General features: G+C 50.0%; 1 protein-coding gene across 2 annotated transcripts in view; it reads left to right on the forward strand.

The window, feature by feature from the left end:
- The window catches only part of LOC146075879 (uncharacterized), a 53,025-nt gene extending 36,975 nt beyond the window's left edge, over positions 1–16,050 (forward strand). For both annotated transcript variants that reach the window (XM_083185550.1, XM_083185549.1), the window contains exon 2: positions 13,255–16,050. In XM_083185550.1, coding sequence (XP_083041676.1) covers positions 13,426–14,979 — 1,554 coding nt within the window. In that variant the 5' untranslated portion in view covers positions 13,255–13,425 and the 3' untranslated portion in view covers positions 14,980–16,050. The remainder of the gene's footprint in view (positions 1–13,254) is intronic.
- The last annotated feature ends 6,593 nt before the right edge of the window (positions 16,051–22,643 follow it).

Below are 22,643 nucleotides of genomic sequence, written 5' to 3' on the forward strand. Positions count from 1 at the left end.
CCGTGTGTACACCCTATAGTGATGGTGATGCATGCACTGTCTATCCTGCTTATCCTACATTAGATACACAGATTGCTCAGCACACATCACGGGTGCATCGCTTGTGTGTCGCCATGTGTGCTGAGCGATCTGTGCTTTAGCACCTCACTCAGCATGGAGGCAGCGTCACCCTGTGTGTACACCGTATAGTGATGGTGATGCATGCACTGTCTATCCTGCTTATCCTACATTAGATGCACAGATTGCTCAGCACACATCACGGGTGCATCGCATGTGTGCCGCCATGTGTGCTGAGCGATCTGTGCTTTAGCACCTCACTCAGCATGGAGGCAGCGTCGCCCTGTGTGTACACCCTATAGTGATGGTGATGCATGCACTGTCTATCCTGCTTATCCTACATTAGATGCACAGAGTACTCAGCACACATCACGGGTGCATCGCTTGTGTGCCGCCATGTGTGCTGAGCGATCTGTGCTTTAGCACCTCACTCAGCATGGAGGCAGCGTCGCCCCGTGTGTACACCCTATAGCGATGGTGATGCATGTACTGTCTATCCTGCTAATCCTACATTAGATGCACAGATTGCTCAGCACACATCACGGGTGCATCGCTTGTGTGCCGTTATGTGTGCTGAGCGATCTGTGCTTTAGCACCTTACTCAGCATGGAGGCAGCGTCGCCCCGTGTGTACACCCTATAGTGATGGTGATGCATGCACTGTCTATCCTGCTTATCCTACATTAGATGCACAGATTGCTCACCACGCATCACGGGTGCATCGCTTGTGTGCCGCCATGTGTGCTGAGCGATCTGTGCTTTAGCACCTCACTCAGCATGGAGGCAGCGTCGCCCCGTGTGTACACCCTATAGTGATGGTGATGCATGCACTGTCTATCCTGCTTATCTTACATTAGATACACAGATTGCTCAGCACACATCACAGGTGCATCGCTTGTGTGCCGTTATGTGTGCTGAGCGATCTGTGCTTTAGCACCTCACTCAGCATGGAGGCAGCGTCGCCCCGTGTGTACACCCTATAGTGATGGTGATGCATGCACTGTCTATCCTGCTTATTCTACATTAGATGCACAGATTGCTCAGCACACATGACAGGTGCATCGCTTGTGTGCCGCCATGTGTGCTGAGCGATCTGTGCTTTAGCACCTCACTCAGCATGGAGGCAGCGTCGCCCCTTGTGTACACTGTATAGCGATGGTGATGCATGCACTGTCTATCCTGCTTATCCTACATTAGATGCACAGATTGCTCACCACGCATCACGGGTGCATCGCTTGTGTGCCGTTATGTGTGCTGAGCGACCTGTGCTTTAGCACCTCACTCAGCATGGAGGCAGCGTCGCCCCGTGTGTACACCCTATAGTGATGGTGATGCATGCACTGTCTATCCTGCTTATCCTACATTAGATGCACAGATTGCTCAGCACACATGACAGGTGCATCGCTTGTGTGCCGCCATGTGTGCTGAGCGACCTGTGCTGTAGCACCTCACTCAGCATGGAGGCAGCGTCGCCCCGTGTGTACACCCTATAGTGATGGTGATGCATGCACTGTCTATCCTGCTTATCCTACATTAGATGCACAGATTGCTCAGCACACATCACGGGTGCATCGCTTGTGTGCCGCCATGTGTGCTGAGCGATCTATGCTTTAGCACCTCACTCAGCATCTAGGCAGCGTCGCCCCGTGTGTACACCCTATAGCGATGGTGATGCATGCACTGTCTATCCTGCTTATCCTACATTAGATATACAGATTGCTCAGCACACATCACGGTTGCATCGCTTGTGTGCCGCCATGTGTGCTGAGCGATCTGTGCTTTAGCACCTCACTCAGCATGGAGGCAGCGTCACCCTGTGTGTACACCGTATAGTGATGGTGATGCATGCACTGTCTATCCTGCTTATCCTACATTAGATGCACAGATTGCTCAGCACACATCACGGGTGCATCGCTTGTGTGTCGCCATGTGTGCTGAGCGATCTGTGCTTTAGCACCTCACTCAGCATGGAGGCAGCGTCACCCTGTGTGTACACCGTATAGTGATGGTGATGCATGCACTGTCTATCCTGCTTATCCTACATTAGATACACAGATTGCTCAGCACACATCACGGGTGCATCGCTTGTGTGCCGCCATGTGTGCTGAGCGATCTGTGCTTTAGCACCTCACTCAGCATGGAGGCAGCGTCATCCTGTGTGTACACCGTATAGCGATGGTGATGCATGCACTGTCTATCCTGGTTATCCTACATTAGATGCACAGATTGCTCAGCACACATCGCGGGTGCATCGCTTGTGTGCCGCCATGTGTGCTGAGCGATCTGTGCTTTAGCACCTCACTCAGCATGGAGGCAGCGTCGCCCTGAGTGTACACCCTATAGCGATGGTGATGCATGCACTGTCTATCCTGCCTATCCTACATTAGATGCACAGATTGCTCAGCACACATCACAGGTGCATCGCTTGTGTGCCGTTATGTGTGCTGAGCGATCTGTGCTTTAGCACCTCACTCAGCATGGAGGCAGCGTCGCCCCGTGTGTACACCCTATAGTGATGGTGATGCATGCACTGTCTATCCTGCTTATCCTACATTAGATGAACAGATTGCTCAGCACACATGACAGGTGCATCGCTTGTGTGCCGCCATGTGTGCTGAGCGATCTGTGCTTTAGCACCTCACTCAGCATGGAGGCAGCGTCACCCCTTGTGTACACTGTATAGCGATGGTGATGCATGCACTGTCTATCCTGCTTATCCTACATTAGATGCACAGATTGCTCAGCACACATCACGGGTGCATCGCTTGTGTGCTACCATGTGTGCTGAGCGATCCGTGCTTTAGCACCTCACTCAGCATGGAGGCAGCGTCGCCCCGTGTGTACACCGTATAGTGATGGTGATGCATGCACTGTCTATCCTGCTTATCCTACATTAGATACACAGATTGCTCAGCACACATAACGGGTGCATCGCTTGTGTGCCGCCATGTGTGCTGAGCGATCTGTGCTTTAGCACCTCACTCAGCATGGAGGCAGCGTCATCCTGTGTGTACACCGTATAGCGATGGTGATGCATGCACTGTCTATCCTGCTTATCCTACATTAGATGCACAGATTGCTTACCACGCATCACGGGTGCATAGCTTGTGTGCCGCCATGTGTGCTGAGCGATCTGTGCTTTAGCACCTCACTCAGCATGGAGGCAGCGTAGCTCTGAGTGTACACCCTATAGCGATGGTGATGCATGCACTCTCTATCCTGCTTATCCTACATTAGATGCACAGATTGCTCACCACGCATCACGGGTGCATCGCTTGTGTGCCGCCATGTGTGCTGAGCGATCTATGCTTTAGCACCTTACTCAGCATGGAGGCAGCGTCGCCCCGTGTGTACATTCTATAGTGATGGTGATGCATGCACTGTCTATCCTGCTTATCCTACATTAGATGCACAGATTGCTCAGCACACATCACAGGTGCATCGCTTGTGTGCCGTTATGTGTGCTGAGCGATCTGTGCTTTAGCACCTCACTCAGCATGGAGGCAGCATTGCCCCGTATGTACACCCTATAGCGATGGTGATGCATGCACTGTCTATCCTGCTTATCCTACATTAGATACACAGATTGCTCAGCACACATCACGGGTGCATCGCTTGTGTGCCATCATGTGTGCTGAGCGATCTGTGCTTTTGCACCTCACTCAGCATGGAGTCAGCGTCGCCCTGTGTGTACACCATATAGCGATGGTGATGCATGCACTGTCTATCCTGCTTATCCTACATTAGATACACAGATTGCTCAGCACACATCACGGGTGCATCGCTTGTGTGTCGCCATGTGTGCTGAGTGATCTGTGCTTTAGCACCTCACTCAGCATGGAGGCAGCGTCACCCTGTGTGTACACCGTATAGTGATGGTGATGCATGCACTGTCTATCCTGCTTATCCTACATTAGATGCACAGATTGCTCAGCACACATCACGGGTGCATCGCATGTGTGCCGCCATGTGTGCTGAGCGATCTGTGCTTTAGCACCTCACTCAGCATGGAGGCAGCGTCACCCTGTGTGTACACCGTATAGTGATGGTGATGCATGCACTGTCTATCCTGCTTATCCTACATTAGATGCACAGATTGCTCAGCACACATCACGGGTGCATCGCTTGTGTGCCGCCATGTGTGCTGAGCGATCTGTGCTTTAGCACCTCACACAGGCCCTTATTCTGGTTGGTGCGGCCAGAGCCGCACACGGTGCTCTGGCCGCACAAACCAATCCCCGCCCACGAGACGGATCGCCACGGCCGTCCGTACACGGACGGCTGGCGATCCGCATAAAAATGGTGGAGGCGTACGCCTCCACCATGGTGGGAGCTGCCCCCTGCATTCGATGGTCGTCGACCATCGAAGGCAGGTCCGCACGCCCCAGCAGCTCCCGCAAGCTGAGACCACACGGACAATCGTCCGTGTGCTAGCTTGTATGGGGGCTGAGAGCTGACATCCGGCGACGTCAGCTTTCCGCCCCCATGAGTTGCGTCATGCCCTGATTAGCATGCATACGCCCCGCGTTTGCATGGGAACGCCCATGAAACGCGGGGCGTATACATAGGGAAATGAGGGTCTGAAGCCTCTCACGCCCCTATACGCCCCCTTTGCGGCGGACGAAATACGTCTGCGGCGAAGGGGGCTGCACATGCGCAGATTGACCTCTGCGCATGTGCAGAATAAAAACATCGGCGGTACGGCCGCACGCGGGCCGTACCGCCCGAACCAGAATAAGGGCCTCAGCATGGAGGCAGCGTCACCCCGTGTGTACACCCTATAGTGATGGTGATGCATGCACTGTCTATCCTGCCTATCCTACATTAGATGCACAGATTGCTCAGCACACATCACGGGTGCATCGCTTGTGTGCCGTTATGTGTGCTGAGCGATCTGTGCTTTAGCACCTCACTCAGCATGGAGGCAGCGTCACCCTGTGTGTACACCGTATAGTGATGGTGATGCATGCACTGTCTATCCTGCTTATCCTACATTAGATGCACAGATTGCTCAGCACACAATCACGGGTGCATCGCTTGTGTGCCGCCATGTGTGCTGAGCGATCTGTGCTTTAGCACCTCACTCAGCATGGAGGCAGCGTCACCCCGTGTGTACACCCTATAGTGATGGTGATGCATGCACTGTCTATCCTGCTTATCCTACATTAGATACACAGATTGCTCAGCACACATCACGGGTGCATCGCTTGTGTGTCGCCATGTGTGCTGAGCGATCTGTGCTTTAGCACCTCACTCAGCATGGAGGCAGCGTCACCCTGTGTGTACACCGTATAGTGATGGTGATGCATGCACTGTCTATCCTGCTTATCCTACATTAGATGCACAGATTGCTCAGCACACATCACGGGTGCATCGCTTGTGTGCCGCCATGTGTGCTGAGCGATCTGTGCTTTAGCACCTCACTCAGCATGGAGGCAGCGTCGCCCTGAGTGTACACCCTATAGCGATGGTGATGCATGCACTCTCTATCCTGCTTATCCTACATTAGATGCACAGATTGCTCACCACGCATCACGGGTGCATCGCTTGTGTGCCGCCATGTGTGCTGAGCGATCTGTGCTTTAGCACCTCACTCAGCATGGAGGCAGCGTCGCCCTGTGTGTACACCCTATAGTGACGGTGATGCATGCACTGTCTATCCTGCCTATCCTACATTAGATGCACAGATTGCTCAGCACACATCACAGGTGCATCGCTTGTGTGCCGTTATGTGTGCTGAGCGATCTGTGCTTTAGCACCTCACTCAGCATGGAGGCAGCGTCGCCCCGTGTGTACACCCTATAGTGATGGTGATGCATGCACTGTCTATCCTGCTTATCCTACATTAGATGCACAGATTGCTCAGCACACATGACAGGTGCATCGCTTGTGTGCCGCCATGTGTGCTGAGCGATCTGTGCTTTAGCTCCTCACTCAGCATGGAGGCAGCGTCACCCCTTGTGTACACTGTATAGCGATGGTGATGCATGCACTGTCTATCCTGCTTATCCTACATTAGATGCACAGATTGCTCAGCACACAAGACAGGTGCATCGCTTGTGTGCCGCCATGTGTGCTGAGCGATCTGTGCTTTAGCACCTCACTCAGCATGGAGGCAGCGTCGCCCCGTGTGTACACCGTATAGTGATGGTGATGCATGCACTGTCTATCCTGCTTATCCTACATTAGATACACAGATTGCTCAGCACACATCACGGGTGCATCGCTTGTGTGCCGCCATGTGTGCTGAGCGATCTGTGCTTTAGCACCTCACTCAGCATGGAGGCAGCGTCACCCCGTGTGTACACCCTATAGTGATGGTGATGCATGCACTGTCTATCCTGGTTATCCTACATTAGATGCACAGATTGCTCACCACACATCGCGGGTGCATCGCTTGTGTGCCGCCATTTGTGCTGAGCGATCTGTGCTTTAGCACCTCACTCAGCATGGAGGCAGCGTCGCCCTGAGTGTACACCCTATAGCGATGGTGATGCATGCACTCTCTATCCTGCTTATCCTACATTAGATGCACAGATTGCTCACCACGCATCACGGGTGCATCGCTTGTGTGCCGCCATGTGTGCTGAGCGATCTATGCTTTAGCACCTCACTCAGCATGGAGGCAGCGTCGCCCCGTGTGTACACCCTATAGTGATGGTGATGCATGCACTGTCTATCCTGCCTATCCTACATTAGATGCACAGATTGCTCAGCACACATCACAGGTGCATCGCTTGTGTGCCGTTATGTGTGCTGAGCGATCTGTGCTTTAGCACCTCACTCAGCATGGAGGCAGCGTCGCCCCGTGTGTACACCCTATAGTGATGGTGATGCATGCACTGTCTATCATGCTTATCCTACATTAGATGCACAGATTGCTCAGCACACATGACAGGTGCATCGCTTGTGTGCCGCCATGTGTGCTGAGCGATCTGTGCTTTAGCACCTCACTCAGCATGGAGGCAGCGTCACCGCTTGTGTACACTGTATAGCGATGGTGATGCATGCACTGTCTATCCTGCTTATCCTACATTAGATGCACAGATTGCTCAGCACACATCACGGGTGCATCGCTTGTGTGCTACCATGTGTGCTGAGCGATCCGTGCTTTAGCACCTCACTCAGCATGGAGGCAGCGTCGCCCCGTGTGTACACCGTATAGTGATGGTGATGCATGCACTGTCTATCCTGCTTATCCTACATTAGATACACAGATTGCTCAGCACACATCACGGGTGCATCGCTTGTGTGCCGCCATGTGTGCTGAGCGATCTGTGCTTTAGCACCTCACTCAGCATGGAGGCAGCGTCATCCTGTGTGTACACCGTATAGCGATGGTGATGCATGCACTGTCTATCCTGGTTATCCTACATTAGATGCACAGATTGCTCAGCACACATCGCGGGTGCATCGCTTGTGTGCCGCCATGTGTGCTGAGCGATCTGTGCTTTAGCACCTCACTCAGCATGGAGGCAGCGTCGCCCTGAGTGTACACCCTATAGCGATGGTGATGCATGCACTGTCTATCCTGCCTATCCTACATTAGATGCACAGATTGCTCAGCACACATCACAGGTGCATCGCTTGTGTGCCGTTATGTGTGCTGAGCGATCTGTGCTTTAGCACCTCACTCAGCATGGAGGCAGCGTCGCCCCGTGTGTACACCCTATAGTGATGGTGATGCATGCACTGTCTATCCTGCTTATCCTACATTAGATGCACAGATTGCTCAGCACACATGACAGGTGCATCGCTTGTGTGCCGCCATGTGTGCTGAGCGATCTGTGCTTTAGCACCTCACTCAGCATGGAGGCAGCATCGCCCCGTGTGTACACCATATAGCGATGGTGATGCATGCACTGTCTATCCTGCTTATCCTACATTAGATGCACAGATTGCTCAGCACACATCACGGGTGCATCGCTTGTGTGCTACCATGTGTGCTGAGCGATCCGTGCTTTAGCACCTCACTCAGCATGGAGGCAGCGTCGCCCCGTGTGTACACCGTATAGTGATGGTGATGCATGCACTGTCTATCCTGCTTATCCTACATTAGATACACAGATTGCTCAGCACACATAACGGGTGCATCGCTTGTGTGCCGCCATGTGTGCTGAGCGATCTGTGCTTTAGCACCTCACTCAGCATGGAGGCAGCGTCATCCTGTGTGTACACCGTATAGCGATGGTGATGCATGCACTGTCTATCCTGCTTATCCTACATTAGATGCACAGATTGCTTACCACGCATCACGGGTGCATCGCTTGTGTGCCGCCATGTGTGCTGAGCGATCTGTGCTTTAGCACCTCACTCAGCATGGAGGCAGCGTAGCTCTGAGTGTACACCCTATAGCGATGGTGATGCATGCACTCTCTATCCTGCTTATCCTACATTAGATGCACAGATTGCTCACCACGCATCACGGGTGCATCGCTTGTGTGCCGCCATGTGTGCTGAGCGATCTATGCTTTAGCACCTCACTCAGCATGGAGGCAGCGTCGCCCCGTGTGTACATTCTATAGTGATGGTGATGCATGCACTGTCTATCCTGCTTATCCTACATTAGATGCACAGATTGCTCAGCACACATCACAGGTGCATCGCTTGTGTGCCGTTATGTGTGCTGAGCGATCTGTGCTTTAGCACCTCACTCAGCATGGAGGCAGCATTGCCCCGTATGTACACCCTATATCGATGGTGATGCATGCACTGTCTATCCTGCTTATCCTACATTAGATACACAGATTGCTCAGCACACATCACGGGTGCATCGCTTGTGTGCCATCATGTGTGCTGAGCGATCTGTGCTTTTGCACCTCACTCAGCATGGAGTCAGCGTCGCCCTGTGTGTACACCATATAGCGATGGTGATGCATGCACTGTCTATCCTGCCTATCCTACATTAGATGCACAGATTGCTCAGCACACATGACAGGTGCATCGCTTGTGTGCCGCCATGTGTGCTGAGCGATCTGTGCTTTAGCACCTCACTCAGCATGGAGGCAGCGTCACCCCTTGTGTACACTGTATAGCGATGGTGATGCATGCACTGTCTATCCTGCTTATCCTACATTAGATGCACAGATTGCTCAGCACACATCACGGGTGCATCGCTTGTGTGCTACCATGTGTGCTGAGCGATCCGTGCTTTAGCACCTCACTCAGCATGGAGGCAGCGTCGCCCCGTGTGTACACCGTATAGTGATGGTGATGCATGCACTGTCTATCCTGCTTATCCTACATTAGATACACAGATTGCTCAGCACACATCACGGGTGCATCGCTTGTGTGCCGCCATGTGTGCTGAGCGATCTGTGCTTTAGCACCTCACTCAGCATGGAGGCAGCGTCATCCTGTGTGTACACCGTATAGCTATGGTGATGCATGCACTGTCTATCCTGGTTATCCTACATTAGATGCACAGGTTGCTCAGCACACATCGCGGGTGCATCGCTTGTGTGCCGCCATGTGTGCTGAGCGATCTGTGCTTTAGCACCTCACTCAGCATGGAGGCAGCGTCGCCCTGAGTGTACACCCTATAGCGATGGTGATGCATGCACTCTCTATCCTGCTTATCCTACATTAGATGCACAGATTGCTCACCACGCATCACGGGTGCATCGCTTGTGTGCCGCCATGTGTGCTGAGCGATCTATGCTTTAGCACCTCACTCAGCATGGAGGCAGCGTCGCCCCGTGTGTACATTCTATAGTGATGGTGATGCATGCACTGTCTATCCTGCTTATCCTACATTAGATACACAGATTGCTCAGCACACATCACGGGTGCATCACTTGTGTGCCACCATGTGTGCTGAGCGATCTGTGCTTTAGCACCTGACTCAGCATGGAGGCAGCGTCGCCCCGTGTGTACACCTTATAGTGATGGTGATGCATGCACTGTCTATCCTGCTTATCCTACATTAGATGCACAGATTGCTCAGCACACATCACGGGTGCATCGCTTGTGTGCCGCCATGTGTGCTGAGCGATCTGTGCTTTAGCACCTCACTCAGCATGGAGGCAGCGTCGCCCTGAGTGTACACCCTATAGCGATGGTGATGCATCCACTGTCTATCCTGCTTATCCTACATTAGATGCACAGATTGCTCAGCACACATCACAGGTGCATCGCTTGTGTGCCGTTATGTGTGCTGAGCGATCTGTGCTTTAGCACCTCACTCAGCATGGAGGCAGCATTGCCCCGTATGTACACCCTATATCGATGGTGATGCATGCACTGTCTATCCTGCTTATTCTACATTAGATACACAGATTGCTCAGCACACATCACGGGTGCATCGCTTGTGTGCCATCATGTGTGCTGAGCGATCTGTGCTTTTGCACCTCACTCAGCATGGAGGCAGCATCGCCCCGTGTGTACACCATATAGCGATGGTGATGCATGCACTGTCTATCCTGCCTATCCTACATTAGATGCACAGATTGCTCAGCACACATCACGGGTGCATCGCTTGTGTGCCGCCATGTGTGCTGAGCGATCTGTGCTTTAGCACCTCACTCAGCATGGAGGCAGCATCGCCCCGTGTGTACACCATATAGCGATGGTGATGCATGCACTGTCTATCCTGCTTATCCTACATTAGATGCACAGATTGCTCAGCACACATCACGGGTGCATCGCTTGTGTGCCGCCATGTGTGCTGAGCGATCTGTGCTTTAGCACCTCACTCAGCATGGAGGCAGCGTCGCCCCATGTGTACACCCTATAGTGATGGTGATGCATGCACTGTCTATCCTGCCTATCCTACATTAGATGCACAGATTGCTCAGCACACATCACGGGTGCATCGCTTGTGTGCCGCCATGTGTGCTGAGCGATCTGTGCTTTAGCACTTCACTCAGCATGGAGGCAGCGTCGCCCTGAGTGTACACCCTATAGCGATGGTGATGCATGCACTGTCTATCCTGCTTATCCTACATTAGATGCACAGATTGCTCAGCACACATCACGGGTGCATCGCTTGTGTGCCGCCATGTGTGCTGAGCGATCTGTGCTTTAGCACCTCACTCAGCATGGAGGCAGCGTCGCCCTGTGTGTACACCGTATAGTGATGGTGATGCATGCACTGTCTGTCCTGCTTATCCTACAGTAGATACACAGATTGCTCAGCACACATCACGGGTGCATCGCTTGTGTGCCGCCATGTGTGCTGAGCGATCTGTGCTTTAGCACCTCACTCAGCATGGAGGCAGCGTCGCCCCGTTTGTACACCGTATAGCGATGGTGATGCATGCACTGTCTATCCTGCTTATCCTACATTAGATGCACAGATTGCTCAGCACACATCACGGGTGCATCACTTGTGTGTCGCCATGTGTGCTGAGCGATCTGTGCTTTAGCACCTCACTCAGCATGGAGGCAGCGTCGCCCCGTGTGTACACCATATAGCGATGGTGATGCCTGCACTGTCTATCCTGCTTATCCTACATTAGATGCACAGATTGCTCAGCACACATCACGGGTGCATCGCTTGTGTGCCGCCATGTGTGCTGAGCGATCTGTGCTTTAGCACCTCACTCAGCATGGAGGCAGCGTCGCCCCGTGTGTACACCGTATAGTGATGGTGATGCATGCACTGTCTATCCTGCTTATCCTCCATTAGATGCACAGATTGCTCAGCACACATCACGGGTGCATCACTTGTGTGTCGCCATGTGTGCTGAGCGATCTGTGCTTTAGCACCTCACTCAGCATGGAGGCAGCGTCGCCCCGTGTGTACACCATATAGCGATGGTGATGCCTGCACTGTCTATCCTGCTTATCCTACATTAGATGCACAGATTGCTCAGCACACATCGCAGGTGCATCACTTGTGTGTCGCCATGTGTGCTGAGCGATCTGTGCTTTAGCACCTCACTCAGCATGGAGGCAGCGTCGCCCCGTGTGTACATCGTATAGCGATGGTGATACATGCACTGTCTATCCTGCTTATCCCACATTAGCTGCACAGATTGCTCAGCACACATCACGGGTGCATCACTTGTGTGCCGCCATGTGTGCTGAGCGATCTGTGCTTTAGCACCTCACTCAGCATGGAGGCAGCGTCGCCCCGTGTGTACACCCTATAGTGATGGTGATGCATGCACTGTCTATCCTGCTTATCCTACATTAGATGCACAGATTGCTCAGCACACAACACGGGTGCATCGCTTGTGTGCCGCCATGTGTGCTGAGTGATCTATGCTTTAGCACCTCACTCAGCATGGAGGCAGCGTCGCCCTGTGTGTACACCCTATAGCGATGGTGATGCATGCACTGTCTATCCTGCTTATCCTACATTAGATGTACAGATTGCTCAGCACACATCACGGGTGCATCGCTTGTGTGCCCCCATGTGTGCTGAGCGATCTGTGCTTTAGCACCTCACTCAGCATGGAGGCAGCGTCGCCCCGTGTGTACACCGTATAGCGATGGTGATGCATGCACTGTCTATCCTGCTTATCCTACATTAGATGCACAGATTGCTCAGCACACATCACGGGTGCATCGCTTGTGTGCCGCCATGTGTGCTGAGCGATCTGTGCTTTAGCACCTCACTCAGCATGGAGGCAGCGTCGCCATGTGTGAACACTGTATAGTGATGGTGATGCATGCACTGTCTATCCTGCTTATCCTACATTAGATGTAGCGTCGCCCCGTGTGCCCTGGTCTTTTGTTGGTCATCCAGCTACAACATTTTGGTACAACATTTTGGTATAACATTTTGGCCTAAAAAGCAATTGTATGAGTTGTGAGGTGTTCAGAATAGACGGGAAATTAGTGGAAATGAATGTTATCGTTGTAATAATACTGTAGGAACAACAAAAAAAAATTCTGACATTTTTGCTGTGTATTTTATATTTTTTTTTATTAAATAACTAACTACAGATCAAAAACCAAAACACAAAACCTGGGAGGGTGGTTTTGGCAAAACCAATCCAGAGCCAAAGCACTAAACCCATAACATGTCTGGGTGCACACTCCTAACTGGCATCTGCTGTAGTAAGGTAGCGAGATCTGTGCTGTGCATCTGACAGCAAATAGTCCCAGCCATTTGGCAGCATACAGAAATATAAAACAATGGTCCACGACTGATATGTGTTCTATATAGAAATGTTCCTTACACAATATAACCCTGACATCACACTTGTACTACAGTATGTTAACCTTTTACATTTTAACTGTCTTACAGGACGATTGTACAACATCTTCTTATATTTTGGGTCCAAATCCTGCTCAAGGGGACGTTGTTCTCTGATCCAGCCAACTAAAGTCATCATTTCTTCTTACACCTGAAGGATTAAAGTGACTTTATTTTGTGGATAGAAGAAACATTCAACAATTAATTTTTCTTATCTCGTACATGATGAGCCTCACAGGAGAGAAACCACATGTGTGCTCTGAGTGTGACAAAGGCTTTGCATATAAATCACATCTTCTCAAACATCAGAGGAGTCACACAGGTGAGAAACCATATAAATGTTCTGAATGCAGCAAATGTTTTTCTCAGAAGTCACTTCTTGTTCGACATCAGAGGAGTCACACAGGAGAGAAGCCATATAAATGTTCTGAATGCAGCAAATGTTTTCCCCAGAAGTCACATCTTGTAATACATCAGAGGAGTCACACAGGAGAGAAGCCATATAAATGTTCTGAATGCAGCAAATGTTTTTCCCTTAAGTCAAATCTTGTCCTACATCAGATGAGTCACACAGGAGAGAAGCCATATAAATGTTCTGAATGCAGCAAATGTTTTCCCCAGAAGTCACATCTTGTCCTACATCAGAGGAGTCACACAGGAGAGAAACCATATAAATGTTCTGAATGCAGCAAATGTTTTTCCCTGAAGTCACAGCTTGTCCAACATCAGAGGAGTCACACAGGAGAGAAGCCATATAAATGTTCTGAATGCAGCAAATGTTATTCCCTGAAGTCACAGCTTGTCCTACATCAGATGAGTCACACAGGAGAGAAGCCATATAAATGTTCTGAGTGCAGCAAATGTTTTTCCCAGAAGCCAAAACTTGTCCGACATCAGAGGATTCACACAGGAGAGAAGCCATATAAATGTTCTGAATGCAGCAAATGTTTTTCAGAGAAGTCACATCTTGTCCAACATCAGAGGAGTCACACAGGAGAGAAGCCATATAAATGTTCTGAATGCAGCAAATGTTTTTCCCATAATTCACATTTTGCCCTACATCAGAGGAGTCACACAGGAGAGAAGCCATTTACATGTTCTGAGTGCAGCAAATGTTTTTCCCTGAAGTCAGAGCTTGTCCTACATCAGAGGAGTCACACGGGAGAGAAGCCATATAAATGTTCTGAATGCAGCAAATGTTTTTCCCATCAGTCACATCTTGTCCGACATCAAAGGAGTCACACGGGAGATAAGCCATATAAATGTTCTGAATGCAGCAAATGTTTTTCAGAGAAGTCACATCTTGTCCGACATCAGTGGAGTCACACAGGAGAGATGCCATATAAATGTTCTGAATGCAGCAAATGTTTTTCCCAGAAGTCAGAGCTTGTCCGACATCAGAGGAGTCACACAGGAGAGAAACCATATAAATGTTCTGAATGCAGCAAATGTTTTCCCCAGAAGTCATATCTTGTCCTACATCAGAGGAGTCACACAGGAGAGAAGCCATTTACATGTTCTGAGTGCAGCAAATGTTTTTCCCTGAAGTCACATCTTGTCCGACATCAGAGGAGTCACACAGGAGAGAAACCATATAAATGTTCTGAATGCAGCAAATGTTTTTCCCAGAAGCCACATCTTGTCCGACATCAGAGGAGTCACACAGGAGAGAAGCCATATAAATGTTCTGAATGCAGCAAATGTTTTTCCCTGAAGTCAAATCTTGTCCGACATCAGAAGAATTGCACAGGAGAAAAACCATATAAATGTACTTAATGCAGCAAATATTTTCCCATAGGCTACAGCTTGTTATACATCAAATGAGAGAAATGACAAGGCTGAGTCACATAATTATGGCCACCTCCTACATACTGTATGACAGCACCGTGAAGTATACTACATAGCATGCACTGGCTTGGTGGGTATATAAGGTGTGTGAAAGGCCACTTGCAGACATCACTCATTGTATGACGTGCAAAATGTTATGTTTACCAACATTCAGGCCAAGGGTGTCAGTATTTGTGATCAGAGCAGATTGTGACCTGTTCACGTGCTGCTGTGGTGACTGATTATCATTACTGGACAAATGGGACCGCTGTGCTTAACTCATGTGGAAACTGATAATCCCCACGTGCCATTGATGTATGAGGTGAATCTTGGCTACGAAGGTGCTTCAGGGCCAACAGACGCGCTACAGTGGAGCAGCTCACCCGCAAAATGAGCCATGGGGCTACCAGATGTAAAATGACACTTTAGCGAACACTTCTGCATTTCGGGCTCTGAAGAAAATGGATGGTCAAGCAAAGGGGCATTGGTGATTTTTTTTTATTATTTGCACAGCAGGATTGGAATTAGACCTCTGATTGGCTATGGGTTGCCTTCTCTGATGAGTCACATTTTCTGCTGGATGTTGGCATGTCAGGTGAGAAACATCTGAGAACAATCACCCTGCAACCATTGCTGGAAGGACACAAGCTTGTGGTGGCTGCAGTGTTATGGTCTGGGGAATGTTATCATGGCATTCTCTGGGCCCAGTCATCCATATGGACAGCACTCAACCAATTTGGTTATGAATCCATCTGGTCATAATAATGTGACTGTAGAAACATGCCTTATATGCAGGTAGAGTGTTACTACAGAGGCCATACTTATTAATCACGTGAGGAGTCTGAGAGCCCGAATGCAGCGTGTCTCATAAGTGAGTTAGGTTATACCACCACAATATGCATTCGGGTATGGATCATTAGGTCTACAGCAAGTAGGTCGACAAGCATTGTGTCGACATGATTAGGTCAACATGGGGAAAGGTCAACATGGGTTTAGGTCAACATGGGTTTAGGTCGACAGGCCATTAGGTTGACACAAGCATTAGGTCGACATGTGCAAGGTCAACAGTCAAAAAGTCGACATAAGGTTTTCCACTTTTCTTACCTGAATGTCAACATGGACACAGGAAGTGCACCGCACCCCTCGCATGGCGAGCACAGCAAGCCATGCTTCGGGATCAGTCTCTTGCTGCGCTCGGCACACTATTTTATTCTCCCACCACGCAATAGTGGATGGTAGGGCATGAAATACCGCCTGTCGGTACATGTCAGCGCAAAAAAATGTGAAAAACCCTTGTTTCGATCTTTTGACTGTCAACCTTGCCCATGTCGACCTAATGCTTGTGTCAACCTAATGACTTGTCAACCCTGACCCATGTCGACCTTGACCCATGTTGACCTAATGGTGTCGACCCGATGCTTGTTGACCATCATGTTGTAGACAATGACCGTATCCAATGCATTCTAGGGAGAATAGTTTTGTTTTCTGAATGTGACAAGTGGTTTATATAAATCAGTCCTGATAGATACAGGAGCGGTCTGACAAGTGGACTTGGGGCACTTTCTCCCTGGGTCGGTCTGTTAGGAACTAGAGCTACAGTACAGTTACAATCATTGGTGATGGGGTAGACAGTATTAAACGTGGCCCTGGAAAGTTTCTGGTATTTGCCTCATGTGGGTGGCACCAAATCAACAAAAGGCAGAGCCGGCATAACAGTAGGCAGGATTACTACATCACTGTATCGGTGACAGACCAGGCTAAAGCATCGGTTAGCAGGCAATGTACATTGGGGGTGGGGGGGGGGGTGAAGCATGGCCCTCCTGGGATATAGTAGCAAAATACTGCCATCGGTATTGCAAGCCCCCTTAACACTGATTTTGGCTAAGATTCCTTAGGATTTTGACTCTATATACGCAAATAGAAGAGTGTGGCTTTGTGGGGAAGTTGGGGTGCACATATTAGTACAAATTAACATTACAACACACACTCATCCAGGTAGAGCCCCTTAGACACACTGCACCATGATCATACCCACTGTTATGCCACACACGCTAATGCCTATTGCATATTTTTTCCACACACCATCATGCTGATTACATATTATGCCACATAACTGCTGCTCACCTTCATGCCCTTTGCAAGGAGTGACATGCTCATTGCCATGGGTTTCATGTCCAATGCCACTGGGGATTACATGCTGGTTGCCTTGGGGAAAGTTACATGCTCATTGCCCAGGGGCATTACATGCTCATTGCCGGGAGTTACATGTTTGTTGCCAGGGGGAGGTACATGTTTGTTGCCAGGGGGAGTAACATGATTTTTCCCACAGGGGGAGGTACATGTTTGTTGCCAGGGGGAGTGACATGATTTTTCCCACAGGAAAAGTTACGTGCTTGTTGCCCAGGGGGAGTTACATGCTCATTGCCAGGGGGAGTTAAATGCTCATTGCCATTGCGAAATACATTCATATTGCCTCGTTGCCCGAGGGAGTTATATGTTCATTGTCAGGGAGAGTTACATGCTCATTGCCATTGGGAAATACATGCATATTGCCATGGGGTTGGTTATTGTCCAGGTGGTGTTACATGCTCATTGTCTGGGGGTGTGCACTGCATGACAGCGCTCCAGGACTTTTCACCTAGTGGAGGCACTGGGCTGGAGATCCAGCAGCCTCACGTGCGTCCAGCCTCCTGGGAAACTTCACATTAAAGTTATTGGCCAATCCACCACTGTATACAGCTGGGTACTCTTTACCTATCACGGCGCCCATCGCGGGTACATTTATGTATGGCCGCGACCGACGCGATGCCCGCGATTTCCCATTGAAACCCATGTTAAACATGGAAATCGAGTCGGTCGCGTCGCGGCCGGCCATAAATGTGCACACGATGCCCACGATTTGCCATAGGAATCTATGTTAAAAGGCCCGATGGACATGATTTTCATGTTAAATGGCTGAATGGACCCGATTTTACCATAGCAAACAATGTTAAATGGGCCTTAGAGCCCAAATAGTTACCCTGAACTCTGAAATGGCCCCCCCAATTGTTTACGCCACCCCACGATCAACGTCAACCCGAAGCGTGGCGAGCGCAGCGAGCCCGCGAGGGGCGGCGGTACGCGTCCTCCAACCTTTTCATGCCCTACTATCCACGTCGGCGTGGAGTTGAGAATAGAATAGTGTGGCGAGCGTAGCGAGCCACCGAGCCCGAAGCGTGGCGAGGGGACGCGGATACCTTCACAGCTATACGCGTCCCCTCGCGGGCTTCACAGGTGTCCGTGGCGACGTGGACACCTGTGAAGCCCGCGAGGGGACGCGTTTACCTGTGAAGGTATCCGCGTCCGCTCGCCACGCTTCGGGCTCGGTGGCTCGCTGCGCTCGCCACACTATTCTATTCTCAACTCCACGCCGACGTGGATAGTAGGGCATGAAAAGGTCGGCGGACGCGTACCGCCGACCCTTGCGGGCTCGCTGCGCTCGCCACGCTTCGGGTTGACGTTGATCGTGGGGTGGCGTAAACAATTGGGGGGGCCATTTCAGAGTTCAGGGTAAGTATTTGTGCTCTAAGGCCCATTTAACATTGTTTGCTATGGTAAAATCGGGTCCATTCATCCATTTAACATGAAAATCGTGTCAATCTGGCCTTTTAACATTAATTCCTATGGCAAATCGTGGGCATCGCGTCGCGGCCATCGTGTGCACATTTATGGCCGGCCGCGACCGACACGATGTCCATGTTTAACATGGTTTTCAATGGGAAATCGTGGACATCGCGTTGCGTGCGGGCATCTTTAGCCCGCATACGACGCGACCGACATGATTTTTTACCTCACGATGCCCACGATCAAGATCGTGGGCGCCGTGCTAGGTAAAGAGTACCTACAGCTGTTCTGCTGGGGCTAGTACAGAAAAGAGGGTACTTGTGTATTATCATGGCGCCCGATTTTATGTAAATCGCATGCGATTTCGCTGCCGATTTGCATGCTATGCGTTATCCCATGCGATTTGCATGCTATTCCATCCTTGCACACCCCCACTATCCAAGTCAGCCCGAAGAGTGGTGAGCGCAGCAAGGGGACGCGGTACGCGTCCTTCCGACCTGTTTATACCCCCACTATCCACGTTGGCATGGAGTTGATTTTATAAAGTGTGGCGAGCCACCGAGCCCGAAGCGTGGCGAGCGCCGCGAGGGGACGGGGAATACATGTAAAATAATCTGCTGCGTTCACCACACTATCTAAAATCAACTCCACGCCGACGTGGATAGTGGGGGTATGAAAAGGTCGGAGGACGCGTTCCGCTGCGCTCACCACGCTTCGGGGTGGCGTTGACACTGGGGGTGACAATAAACTATGACATAGGTGCTTACACATAACATGATATTGTGAGCACCCATCAAGGTGCTTGTACAATGAAATATCGAATCGCATGTCACTATATTGCGGCATGCAATGCGATTTCACTATGTTAGCATAAGTAGAAAATCTGGGCGCCGTGCTAGGAAACAAGTACCATTTTTCCTATTATTATTTTCACTGGCCTGGAGTAAAAAAAAACAATAGTGGTCCCCTCACCATGTTTTGATACTATTATAAAGGGGTGATTTCTCAACTTAGTTGTTACTATAATAGTACTGTCCTTTATTAGATACACCGATAATGTGGGCTAAATTACTGTCTGGCTAGACATTGCTCACTTGGCCATCCTCTCCCAGCTGCAGGTGCTTATCCAATAGGGATGCAGCTATTTCCGGAGACTTCCACTGGTGAGTGACTGTGCTGTTTGGACAAGAAGGTAATCGATGCAGGATGGTGCAGTTAAAATTTAGTTGACGCTTTTCTTCACCTCTGAAAAGTCTTGGCGGCTTCCTCAGAACCAGTGAAATACTATACTGCAGTCCCAAAGCTCTTTAAAAAGGAATATACTCATTTACTTCCAGGTTTATACTGTTGCTCTGACTTCCTGTATGAGGTTAGAGCGGGACTTGAACCAGGGCCGGTGCTAGGGTGTCCGGCGCCCTCCTGCAAACCATAAATTTTGCGCCCTGTCACATTGCCATTGCAGGTTCGCCCGCACATGCTGCAAATGGATGTTTAGCATAAACATTCATTCATTTGCCTCGAGTAACCGCCCACATCTTTCGATGGTCAGCAACCATCGAAAGATGTGGAAGGTACACACATATAAAAGTGACTTTTAAGTCACTTAAATATGCGTGCATGCTGGCAGGAAATGGGCGGGCAGCTGACATCCGGTGATATCAGCTGCCAGCCCCCGCTCCCGTGCCACTGCCTCAATACGATGAGAACGCAGGACAGCAGGACCGCAGGCGCGCAACATCGGTCCTCCGTGCAAATGCACAGAGGACCGAATGGACTAGAATAACCCCTATAATGATAACCCAGCCCATTATTTAAGTCATACTTGGCTACCTGACCCTCTCCATGAGGGAGAAAATGCTCTGTTCCTGGACTTCCCTGGTAATGTAGGATTGCCAGCACCTGTGGGGAGCTAGGTAACTGATAAGAAAGGTGTCACCACAGGTGCAGGCAATCCTACATTACCAGGGAAGCCCAGGAACAGAGCATTTTTTAGGTAGACAAGTATGATTTTAGTACATCATTTATCTGTCTAACTGAATATTAAAAAAATATACAATTAATAAAAATATGCAAAATATTTACAAACATGCAAAATTAGTTACAAACACAGAAAAAAACAAGCCCCCCTTCCACCAACAACACATGTATTTTTCAACACACACATATAATAAAGAAAATACCAGCAAACTCCCCCCTCCCCCCACACAAATTACGTATGCAAGTCACACATATATTTTTACACTCACATGCAGACACATAATACACACCACACCCCCCGCCCCCCCCCATGTATGAAACACATTTAACAAAGAAAACAACAGCTCCCACCCACATTATACCTACACATGACTATATCCACCAAAAAACTCACCAAGGAGGGGAGCTTCTGTACAGGGTGTGGAGAAGGGAGGGAGCAGGATTCATTTCATGCTGCCCGGGAGGAGAGAAGAGTATCAGGTCGGGACACAGGAGGGGAGGGGCCAGCCGTATGGGAGCTCAGCTCATTGGTGGCTGGTTCCAGGAGATGGGCTGGCCCCAGTAATGAAGTTTTGTGCAGCTGTGAAGGCTCCGTCCTGGCTGCGCTGTGTGAGTGTCCCTGAACTGAACAGACACTGCACCAGCCAGCCCTGAATGGCTGCTGTCAAAGAGATATCAGGTCAGAGTGCAGTGAGGAGCACACGGAGACTGGTGCAGGGGGGAAACAGCTGAGCCAGGCACTGCCGTGACCGCTCTTTGCTGGGGACAGGAGGCGGACTTTGTAGGACTCGGAGACAGTGTGTTTGTGTGCGCACAGCCGCACACAGCGGGGCGCAGCATCCATGTCTCCATACTGCCGCCCGGCGCTGTCAGACAAGCGCTGCGGGCGGCATGCAGGCAGTGAAGGCGAGGGGTCGGGCTGAGGCAGCTTTAGCAGCAGAGCAGGGAGAGTGCGCCTTTTCAGCATGGCGCCTCCCTGCTTTGCAGGAGCTGCTGAGCGGCCAGCGCCGGCCCTGACTTGAACCAATCACCAGTCCCGTGGCTATTTTCCAGCAATGATGCATGTTTAGGTTGTTCCACGCCTCACTTTCTTATTACTTATGTCTCCTCCTTAGTCCACTAACAACTATGGGTACACAATTCTCTGTATTAGAAATAAGATTTAAAATCAGAAATATGGAGAATATTTATATAAAATATATATATAATACATTCCATATAAATGTATAGATTAAGTGCAAACTTTAAAAAAGCTAAATCTATCACTCCCCCCATGTGTTGTCCTGATGTGTTCTATCCCTATAAAATAAACCCCTTCTAGCATTCCCTTACCACCCATGCCTACATGCTTTGACAAATGATGTAACTTATGAGCACCCAGTATGTTTCTTCTATGTTCCATAATTCTAATATATAGGGTGCGTGCAGTGTGTCCCACACACTGGCGTCCACATTTACATGTTATCAAATATATAACGTATGTTGTCTGGCAATTTATGAATTCCTTAATCTGGAAAATTTCACCTGTTACAGTGGATTCAAAATTGACCTATTGGGGGGCCATTTTACAAACCAGACAATTGCTTTATGGTAACCATTATGTTTTGTTGGTACCCAATTTATATTAGTTGTTACATTTACCATTCTATTAGTGACGTGAACATGGCCCTTATTCTGATTGAGTCGGACGGCCGATGTTTGGTGTTTGCGCATCGGCAGAGGCATATCTGCGAACACCTCGCACGTCCGAACACGGTGTGAGGTCCGTGCAGAAAATGATCGGTCGGAACCATCCAAGCAGGGGGTGGAGAGGGGCTTGAAGGGCTCTTTGGGCTCATTATCATATGCGTACACCCCGCGTTTCATGGGCGTTCCCCTGAAAATGCTGAGCGTGTCCGAGTGGTCTGGAGCACTCGGTGCTGCTTGACCGATCAGTCTATCATTCGATGGCCAGCGACCATCAGAGGATGGGGGAGGTACCCACAGATGGAGGTGTTCACATGAAACATCCACTCGCAGTCCGTTCGTTCAGC

This window comes from Crinia signifera, chromosome 4 (genome assembly GCF_055691185.1).
Source record: "Crinia signifera chromosome 4, ASM5569118v1, whole genome shotgun sequence".
Classification (NCBI taxonomy): Eukaryota; Metazoa; Chordata; class Amphibia; order Anura; family Myobatrachidae; genus Crinia; species Crinia signifera.